Source organism: Phyllostomus discolor, chromosome 1, assembly GCF_004126475.2.
Source record: "Phyllostomus discolor isolate MPI-MPIP mPhyDis1 chromosome 1, mPhyDis1.pri.v3, whole genome shotgun sequence".
NCBI classification, from domain to species: Eukaryota; Metazoa; Chordata; class Mammalia; order Chiroptera; family Phyllostomidae; genus Phyllostomus; species Phyllostomus discolor.
In genome coordinates, this window is record NC_040903.2 from 185,462,355 (window position 1) to 185,472,937 (window position 10,583).

The 10,583-nt window shown below is 48.4% G+C and overlaps 1 protein-coding gene across 2 annotated transcripts; it reads right to left on the reverse strand.

Moving 5' to 3' along the window:
• Positions 1–1,672: 1,672 nt before the first annotated feature.
• LOC114491388 (leucine-rich repeat-containing protein 37A2-like) lies at positions 1,673–6,241 on the reverse strand. Of its 2 annotated transcripts, XM_036010552.1 has the most exons (2): positions 4,870–6,241; positions 1,673–4,704 (listed from the first exon to the last, which is right to left on the reverse strand). In XM_036010552.1, exons 1-2 carry the CDS (start codon positions 5,989–5,991, stop codon positions 2,704–2,706), a joined length of 3,123 nt encoding a protein of 1,040 aa, XP_035866445.1. In that variant the 5' UTR covers positions 5,992–6,241; the 3' UTR covers positions 1,673–2,703. The 2 variants fall into 2 exon arrangements, with proteins under 2 accessions (XP_035866445.1, XP_028361248.2); XM_028505447.2 differs by having other exon boundaries at positions 1,673–6,241.
• Positions 6,242–10,583: the final 4,342 nt, after the last annotated feature.

Consider the following 10,583-nt stretch of genomic DNA (forward strand, 5'->3'; position numbering starts at 1 on the left):
GACTCCATGGGACCACGTGTCCCATGGCTAGAGCTCCTGTAGAGAGGGAGCCTGCCTGGAATGCGTCTGCTTTATGGGAAAGGGGAGGCAGGGGACATCTCGCATCACCCACATGGAAGCTGCTTGATGAACGAAATGGTCTCCCTAGGAAGGGGCCTCTACTTCTCCATTGCTCGCTGGTACCTGCTGAGCTAGCTGTCTGCTGAGCTGTGGAAAGGGGACAGGAAATGAATGAGGAGGACTCCCCCATTTCTTTCTCCTCACCTCCTGGATTCTCAGCACTTCACTGGTCCCCATTGCCAGGCTGTGCTAGAAACACAGCAAATGTTTGCTGGCTCTCAGGTCAACACAGAGAAAAACACTTGTTTTCCCTTCTCAGTAAGAAACTTTGGGAGGTAACTTGGGCAGACACCGAGACAACAGCATCAGCAAGCTAATAAAGGGAAGGCCCGTTCACTCTGCCTGGAACCCTCCTAACCATTTTAGGTGAGAATTCTAAATTGTCCCAATGATTTAACCTTCATCCTTATTGAAAATCTCATGCCCATCAGATGGAGCCTTGTTGTGTACTTTCTGTGCCATGTTGTTCCTGCCTGTGTCACTGACAGGTCTGCAGAGATCCCTCAGCCAAAGCGGCCGCCTCCTCCACAAAGAGCCCTCCCAGAACACAGACAGGGAGCAGCACTTCTGCCTGTCCCTGCTTTCTCCCACCACCAAACATGCTGGGCTGTTTCCCAGTCCCTGTGCTCCACTGGGGGGCGCTGTGCTCTTGTCCCATGCTTGGTTGGCACCATTCTTCACACCAAGTACTTAACCACCAACATTCATTTGTGGTCATTCAGGTCAATATTAAACCTTGTTTGTTCAGAATTTCTTTTACTTGCTCAGGCAGTTAAGTCTCACTGACTTACCAAGTGTGACTGAGTAATGACTCTCTGCAGGAGGAGTAGAGGAACCTGTGCATTCCCTCAGCATGATCACTTGGAGTCATGCAGCCAGGGGTCTGTGCTGCCAATGGACACAAGTGGGTGTCTCTGGAGCTGGGCTAAGCTGGAGGGAGCCCAGCAGCACACACCTGACCCTCAGCTGGGTCAGGAGGAGCTGAGGCAGGACAAGTGAATGGAGAAGGGGCCCCACCCATATGTCTTCTAAAATGCAGGCCTCAGGAGGGAAGTCTTGGGTAATTCCTGCTCTCATACATTCTCCTTTACCCTATCTCTCCAGCACCTCCCTGCTAGCTATCCAACAGTTGCTAGTTTTTTAAATTAAGAAATGAAACAAAAAACCTAATGTGCATTTTCCACTAGTTGGTAAGGGTGCAGAACCTGCTAAACCAAGACAGGGCACACATTTGTGTGTGAGTTTAAGAGCTTCGGGGAACACTCAGGCCCCAACCTGCAGGTAGGCTCAGGGATCAGCTATTCTGACAACCCCAGAGGCTGCAGGAGAGGGGCTGCAGGTGAATGAGGGGAGAGGGGAGGGCAAGTACATTGTAAACAGCTGGTACCTGGTGAGCCAGGGCTCACAGAACCAGAATAAGCTGTCATTTCACTTAAAAGCCTACACCCCTTGAGGATGCTGTGTTTTCCAGTTCTGAGGGACTGAGGGTATGGGGCAATGAGGAGGAGGAGCCCCTCTTCATGTAAAGGGGGGCAATCCTCCAGAGTTGGGAAAGGGTCTGAGCTGAGCCTGTGTGACTGCAGACGTTGCCCGCTTGCGTACTGTGGCAGGAGGAAGAGGGGCAAAGGCAGACATGGCTGACACTGGCTGTGATGGGTGGGAGGCTGGACATTCCCACAGGCTTTGGGCATACATGGGATTCTGGGCCAGATCGTTAGAAACTGAGTGAGCTTGGAAGCTAAATGTGGTTGTTTCTTTCCCCTCCCCTGGTGGGGCGTGTCAGTGGTCAGCAGCTGGCATGCCAATGGAGCCCTGTGCAGGCCAGTGAGCAGGGGCCCAGGGCATCAACTGCAAGACATGCCTGAAGCTGGACAGTGACTGGACACCGGCTAAGTCACCTACGTCTATGTGACTTTTGGGTGGGAGAAGAGGTTCCTGGTGCAACCTGAACTGAGCTGGCAGAGGGTGACAGGCTGATGTGGGGGGTGGGGTATCTTAGAGGGAACAGGCTTTGAGTTCCAGTGCCATTACTGACAAAGCCCTTGGTGATGATTATGTGCACTGTGAACAAACTTCTGCTCTTGTCATATTTTCAGTTCTTGAGCCTAGTGGTTGTATGACAAATATTTAAGTAGCTCTTTGAGGTCACACTCTTTTTCCTTCCCCTCATTGGTTACCCAATAATTAGGCACAAACTTGCTGTTGTGTAAAAGATTCCTTTCTGTTTCAGTTAACTCTGACTTTGGAGATCTGCCAGGTAGGCAGCAACAGGAGCACCCCCTGCACCCCTTCTGGGGGGGTTGGTAACATTCACCCATGTTTGACCACACTCCCTCTGAAGAATTACTGGCTACCCCAGGGATTCCACCTTCAGCCCTGCTTTCCTTCCCCATAGCCTTAGTTATTTGTGCAGAAATACTGATCTATTCACATTTTAATTTTTTACCTCATGGCCAGAGTTGGTCATGAATTTATGACACGGATTAATGGAAGAATACAATGTATTTGATCAGCAGTGCTCACACAACATTCCCAGCTACAACTGGCAGGTCCCCCGAGGACGGGGTTCACAGGGTGGCGGTGTCAGGCATCACTCTCTTCAGCCGTCTCCTCAGCAGCCGATTCTGATGTAGCAGCCTTGGCTGTTGTTGTGGAGGCTTCACCCTTCTCCATGTCACCCTCATCAGACGTACTGTGGTGTACACTCTGTCCCACATTTCCCTTGTGCGTGGCGTTGAGAGGCCAATACATATCCCACAGCCAAAGCGGCCACCTTCTCTGGAAACCACCCTCCTCCATCTCGTGTTCTGCTGAGCGGCTCTTGTGTCCAAAAATTGAGAAAAAGCCCCTTCCTTCTTTGCCTTCCTCTGCTGTTCTTCTCTGACAGATGGCCATGAGACAGAAAATGACCAAGAAAATTGATGCTACTGCAATCACAGGGGCTGCCAAGACGAGTTTCTTCTTATACCCATAGCCTGGGACTTGTGCCCCGAACTCACGTGACTCCTGCTCTTCCTCTTCACCCTGGGCCTCGGTCCTCTCATCTCCCCAGTGATCCATGTCCCAGTCTGCCTTGGAGACCTTCACCTCCTCTTGTGCAGTGAGAAGCTTCATCAGGAGGTTCATGAAGGCTGATAAGCCGCCACCCTTTTCTTCTCCTGGGGATGCCCTCTCAGGCTCAATGGTCAGCTCAGGGCTGTTGCGCTTCTCCCGGCCTTGTAAAACTTTCATGAGAGAGCCTTCCGCCTTTCCTAAGTACAGTTCTTCATCACACTGTGCGTGTGTCAGACAGTCACTGTCACAGTGCAGTTTGACTGTCTTGCTGACACCCTCGATACTGCTTTTGAACTGGCAGAGGCAGCAGGCCAGATGGCTGGGTAGGATCAGTTTTCGCAATTTAAGGGCCATCAGGAGGATGCTCTCAACTGTTATGAGGGACACTTGCGTTGCTCCCATGTCTAAATATCTTAATGCTGGCAATTTAAAAAGATACGAATCCTCAACAGTGGTCAGTGGATTGTGACTGAGAATTAACCTGTGTAAAAACTGCATTCCATGCCAGGCCTGAAACGTTCCAAATCTCACGTTAGCGATTAGATTGTTATGAAGATTTATCTGTTGCAAAAAAGGCATGGATTCAAATGTATTCCTTTCGATAAGCTGTATTTTATTGGAGGATAAGTCTAAGTACTGGAGGGATAGCAGGCCTTCAAATGAATCCTTGTGCAATTCAGTCAAGTAATTCTCACTGAGGATTAGTTTCTCCACCCACCGGTATGACTCCCAGGAATCTCTGTCGATGTAAGAAATCGAGTTTCCTTTGAAATTTAAGAGGGTGAAGGAGCCATTGTGGATTTGGGGGTACAGCACAGGCACCCTGTGGAGCCTGTGCTTTGGGCTGAGACCCGTACACGACAGCGTCTCGTTCCTGCAGGTGCAGAGCTCGCAGACGTTCATGACGGCATTCTGTTCACTCACTGGGGCCCCTGACTCAGATGTCTCTGGTTGCTGCGTTCTGATGAACTCCAGCTGTGCTGGGTGACCTGTGACTTCCGTTAGGGTTGGCAGCTGATCCTGAACGGGAAACATCACCAGAGGGTGCTTGGGAGGAGCTGCTGTCTGCTGCAGGGCTCTAGCGTGTTCAGCCTCCTCAGGAGGTTCTGGAGTTACAATGAGCTGCGGGTTCCAAGGTGCAACTCTGACCTCAGAGAAGGTGGTTTGCTGAGCATGACTAGGCTCTGGATGTGGAAATGTCACCTTTGCCTGCTTTGGAGGAGCTGTGGTCCTCCTCAGGGTTGTGTGATGTTCAGCCTCCTCAGCAGCTTCTCGTCTTATGGTGAGCTGCAGCACCACAGGGGGAAGTCTGACATCAGAGAATATGTGTGGCTGAGCCTGAACAGGCTGTGGTTGTGGAAATGTCACTTGAAGATGCCTTGGAGCAGCTGCAGTTTGCTGTAGGGGTGTAGGATGTTGAGCTTCCACAGTAGGTTCTGGAGTTACAGTGAGCTCCAGGTCCAAAGGTGCAACTGTGATAGAGAAGGTTGGTTGCTGAGCTTGAACAGGCTCTGGATGTGGAAATGTCACCTCTGGCTGCTTTGGAGGAAATGTAGTCTTCCTCAGGGTTGTATGATGTTCAGCCTCCACAGTATTTTCCTGTGTTATGGTGAGCTCCAGATCCAAAGGTCGCACTGTGACATCGGTCAAACTTGGTTGCTGAGCCTGAACAGCCTCTGGATGTGGAAATGTCACCTGAGGGTGCATTGAAGGAGCCGCAATGCTTGTCAAGGCTATAGAATTTTTAGCCTCCATAGTAGTTTCTGGTGTTATGGTGAGCTCCAGGTTAAAAGGTGGAACTGTGACGTCAGTGTAGGTTGGTTGCTCACCATGAATTGGTACTGAATTTAGATAATTCCCCTCAGGGTGCTGTGGAGGAGCTGTAGTCTGCTGCAGTAGTATAGCACTACCCTTGGAAGCAGGCTGATCCAGGGTCTTCTGCTGGAATAAAGACAATTCTGTTGTCTCAGGTGCCTTTGGAGGGACACCCAGCTGGATGGGAAGTTTGAACATTTTGGTAGATTTTTCAGCTGAGGCCTCCTTCTCAGTCTCAGGTGGTTTACTCTTTGTAGGGTGCTTTGGTGCTATCAAATCCCCAACATCCACGTTTGTAATGTTCAGGTAAGGCAACACTGGACGCTGAGTTTCACTTGAATCTAGAGGTGAGACTGTCTCCTCACGGTTTATAGATGATTTTGGCAGTACAGCTGGACTCTTTGGCTGGACTGAAGGAGGTTCTACACCGGCAATAGGCAGCTGTGGCAGAGCTGAGTTCTTCTCGCCTGAAATGTCAACATTTTCAGAGGAGATTTGATGCTGGTTAAACAATCCATCAGAAACCTGCACAGATTGATCCAACTCATGGGACACTGCAGACTGAGCTGAGGTGTCCTCCTGTGTTGAAGAGTGTCCTCCAGCCTCAGGGTCTTCTGGTGGATGAGCTGGGGACTCCTGAGGGGTTGGAACTGCTTCTGTTTCCTCAGGGACCTCTGGTGGAAGAGCTGAGGGTTCTGAATTTAGTAATAAAGACTCGAAGTCTTCAGCCATGAATGAATTCATGGGGGGTGTTTGCTGATCCGAAGGCAAGGGCTCAGTGGGCCCCGGGGCAATGTAGGTCCGCAGGACAGGGTCCAGGGCTACAGGCTGGGCTGGAGCTGCCTGGAGCAGCAGCCACAACAGCCTCCGTGTGAAAAGGAGGCATGCGGCCCACAGGGGAAGCCCAGACATGACAAGGACAGGTCCAAGATACAGTAAGCCACAAAGACTGGTGGGGCACAGCAAGCGACTCAGATAAGTGGGATGCCAGCACCGGGTCATAATTGCCAGTCATGTCATACATGTGTCCCATAACAACGGAGTACCCCTCCCCTGCTTCAGTCTCTCAACTTTCTTTAGTGAACCTTTATTAGACTTGGGTTGACAGTGATTATGAGAGTTAGCCTTTTCCTCAGTTACCAGGGACCAAGAGGTCCTTTTCCCCTGCAGAGGGGACAACTAGTTTTTGCTGAACCCCCTTCCCCTTCACATGAGGCAGAAGTTGGGCTGCACCTGGGTGGCCCCAGGCTCTAGCCACACAGAGACAGTATGGTGGGGGCGGGGTGTTAAAGGAGCTGGGGGGTTGAGGGTGCTGCAGAGCTTCCCAAGGAGGCCTCAGGACCTGGCAACCCAGGAAACTCAGAAGTGCTAATTCAGTTCTGGGAATCTGATCTCCTCCTTTAAGGCTGACATGGGAGAGTCATTCTTCCTCCTCTTGGCCATACTGCTCCAAGAAAAGCAGCTGACCTTTCTTAAGACTCTTCTTCACTTTTACATAGTTCCCTTGTTTGACATACACATGAAGCTGAGCTTCCAAGAAGTCACCTTGTAACAGGAATAAAACCTTTGTACTACTCTGACTTACCATGAAATGATTAGAATAAATTGTACTAAGAAACTCATAGAAGGTTCATGCAGTAGATGTTTCCTTCTTGGTATGTTATTGACATCAGCAGTTGAGGCTCCTGCTTAACCAAGGAATGACCCTGAGCACAAGAAACTGGGCAGGTGTCAGTAACTCATATTGCAACAGGGGACACCCACTCCTGGTAATGAGGGAGGGGGTGAGCTGAGGAAACCAGGGCAACACCTGCTGGCCTCTCCAGGCATTCTGGGGGAAATCATTAAATAGGAGTGTATAGAGATGCTGTTTCCTCTTTTAAGCCCCCCATCCTCCCCAGCCACTGGGGGCTGGAGGCCCTGAGCCCGGAACTTTAAGGACAGTAAGAGAACAGGGGAGCAGGCTTGGGCCCATCAGAGGCCAGCCCCGTGCCCCTCCCCCATGTGGGCCTTTCAGCAGCCACTGCCCACCCACTTCCACATGGACCTGTGAGACTAACACACTAGTTTTAGTGGTTAAATAGAGGGAGAAAGTACCTAAATGGGACCAAAGTTTATGCCTTCTTCAATAGTATAGATTTACTTCTTTTGTTAATTTTACTTCTTATGTAACAGTTGTAATGACAAATATTTAAATAGCTATTTTTCCATGTTATGATTGTTCAATAAAAGATTCCTTTCTTTTCCACCAAACTCTGTGGAATTTTGCCTGGTGTGCAGCGAGTGGTAGGACCTCCCCCACCACTGGTTGGGATTGGTAACAGAAAATGCTGACTCTGCTGGGACCCTGGGCAGTCGTGGTAGATGTAAGCCCTATGGAGTGGAACTGGGGGTTTTTCCCTTTCAGGGAAAGTCCTCTGTAAAACCACTAGAGGTGGCAGACACTTAAGCACCTGGCAAGTGGAAAGGAAAGACGTCTGGAAAGGGAACAGTCACTGGGCAAGATGAAGGATCACCTGAATTTGGGGGCTATGAACTGGGGTGCAGGTGACGAATGTCTGAGGTTTGTGGGGCTATTGCTTGGGAGACAATGTTGATTAGGTCAGTTGGTATGATGCTTGCTTGTGAGCACTCATCAGAACCATGGAGTTATAGGTTCAAGTTTGGCTTATATGTCCCAGTTTGCCTGCACTCTTTCAGTCATAGCTTCAGACCTACATGTCCAGGCCAATAAGAGCTATTCTGTGTTGGCTCCTGGAGAGAGCCCACAGGGTAGGATTTTGGCCAACTGGAGCATGTACTGCTATTACTCAGTGTCCTAGGAGGTAGTGATTTATTATTGTGATACTTTGGGGCCTGCGCATGTTTTGGATTGTGGGGAAAAGTGGCCCATGCATGGTTCCCTAAGTTGCTGTAGTACCATGCAGTGGAAACAGTATTTCTAAAGGTTAGGCAGATGGGATGACATCCATTATGTCATTTGCATAATAGAGTTTTTCCATTTGCTTGATGGCATAGAGAAGAAAAATGGCTTTAAAACACATCCCTGACAGTAAGACACAGGAACAAAGGGAATGGGGAAATAAGTCTTGTTAATGTCCTGAACCCAGGAGACACAGTTTAGTAGTGGAAAGACCTCCCTATCACCACCCTCACCACTAACTACTCCTGGAGTGGAGCTCACAGAGCCAATGACTCTACCCCCATATGACAAGGGACAGGTCTCCCCCTCAAAGCCCTGACTGGGCACCAAATTTGGCCAGGGAGCCCCCTTTCTGGAACAAGGCAGTTCCCTTTGAGGCAATATCCTATTGGTGTAGTAACTCAGGAAGGCCAGCCCAGTGGCTACCATTGGGTCCATACTCCATTTTCTGCCCCAGACTAAATGAATTGGAAGAATTCCAGCCCCTCATACAGGGAGGATCCTCAGAGAATGGCAGATCTTATCATCTCCTCCTTTGCCCACATCATCTGATCTGGGCAGAGGTACAGGCTCTCCTTAACATCTTGTTAACCACAGACAAATGATGGCAGTTATAAATAAGGCTAATGAGGAGGCCCAACGTCTCTACCAAGAGAAATCCAATGGGACCCCCAGCCCAGCTGGGGCAATTCCCTTGACAGAACCTGACTGGAACCCAAATGGTGGGGGCCTGGACTTCCTGGAACATTACAGAAAGTGCATACTGAAAGGGCTTAAGAAAGGGGTGCCTAACAAAAGGTCCTGAATATGTTATAGGCCTTTCAGCAAAAAACAAATGAGGCCCCTTCTGAATTTTTGGAAAGAATCTACGAGGACTGTGGAGAGCCCACTCTAGCTGACCCACAGCCACCAGAAAATGTGTGGATGGTGAACATGACCTTTATTGGACAAAGTGTCCCACATGTTAGAAGGAAACTCTATCAGTGAGATGGAGCATTGGGAATGAATCCTTCTTGGCTTACAGATACCTTTAAAGTCTGCAATGCCCAGCAAATAAGGAAGATGAAACAGGCCACAGTACTCATAGAAACAGGGGGCAAGACTAGTAGAAGAGGCAGGACCCTTAAGGGAAAAAGAGAGGCCCACCAGGTGGCAATCACTGTGCCTTTATGAGGAGAGGGGCCATTGAAGGAAGGAGTGCCCCAAACTCAAAAAGAAAAGCATAGATGAAAAACCCTCACCGAGAAATGCTAAGAAGGGGAAGGAAGTCTGATGACCAATGAGGAGACCCAAGGGCTCCCTTGGACCTCCTCCGACTTATTAACATTTTCCAGAGGAGCCGTGGTTATAGTTGATGGCGAGAGACAAGCCAATTGGTTTCCTTGTAGTTACAGGAGCTATAAAAGTAAGGGACAGATTATGGCAGGGATGCTTCAATGGACATCATTAGGCCACATTTGAAGGGCCCTCATTCACCAAGGACCATTCAGAGTATCACACACCCTGTTCAATATGTGCCAAAAATGATCCTAAGGCAGAACATATCCAAGCAAAAAAGGGAGTACAATATAAAGGGTTATGCCCATTTGAGAACTAACAAGTATATTTTACACAAATGCCTAAAACCACCAGGAATTTAAAATTTGTATTAGTTTTTGTGGACACTTTTTCTGGATAGTTACCAGACTACCCTACTAGAACTGAGAAGGCAACTAAGGTAGCAAAATCTTTATTTAATGAAATAATTCCTAGGTTTGGTCTTCCTCACAGCATTCAGAGTGATGATGAACCATCATTCACTTCAGAGATTGCCCAAAAGTTTGGATAGGCACTACAAATACAATGGAAATAACATGCATTTGAAGGCCTCAATCTGCACAAAAGATTGAAAAAATGAATTGCATAATAATGAATACGCTGGCAAAAATAGGTCAGGAAATGCATTTGAAATAGGACCAGGTACTCCCCATTGCTTTGCTCTATATTAAGGTAGCACTCAGAAGTGGGCTTAAGTGAAGCCCTTTTGAAATAGTTTGTGGGACACCTTTCCAAATCTCTGTTTCAAGAATACCCCCTTTAGATTTGGAGCATGAGCCAAAAATTAAGTAATGTATGCAACGCATAGGGCAAACACTAACCATTCTGTACAAGTTTACTCATTTCAGGTCCGCCTTCCCATTAGATGAGTACTTACAGCCATCCCAGCTTAGGAAACAAGTCTTACTAAAAATCTGGAAGATTCAAGGACCTGAACAACAGCTAGCCAAGCAATGAACGGGTCTCTATTACCTCCTACTGACAATGCACTCTTCTCTAAAGCTCATGAGAATTAGGCCTTGGATCTACCATATATGGAGAAAATGGGTACCATTTGAGGAGGATTCAAACCACCCTGCTATGGAGGATGCTAAAAAAGACAGCTGGACCTGCACTCTGAAAGGAGATTTGAAATCTCTCTTCTGGAAGAAGACAACAGACCCCCATGCAAAGTGACACTGTTCCTTTATTTATGTGTTTGCAAATCTAGGGGCTTTTGGCTGCTTGATACTGAGTTAGGGCATGGTCCTTCCTATAGTTAAAAAGGACAAGGATTGAAAAGAAGTTATGGTTATTTCTGAATGGGTATGGAAAGTTGTGGGTGTTTTAACTTGAAATGAAAGAACCCTTCTTT

Coding starts and splice junctions, on each gene's coding strand:
- LOC114491388 (XM_028505447.2), bottom strand. CDS start 5,991: ATGACCCGGTGCTGGCATCCCACTTATCTGAGTCGCTTGCTGTGCCCC.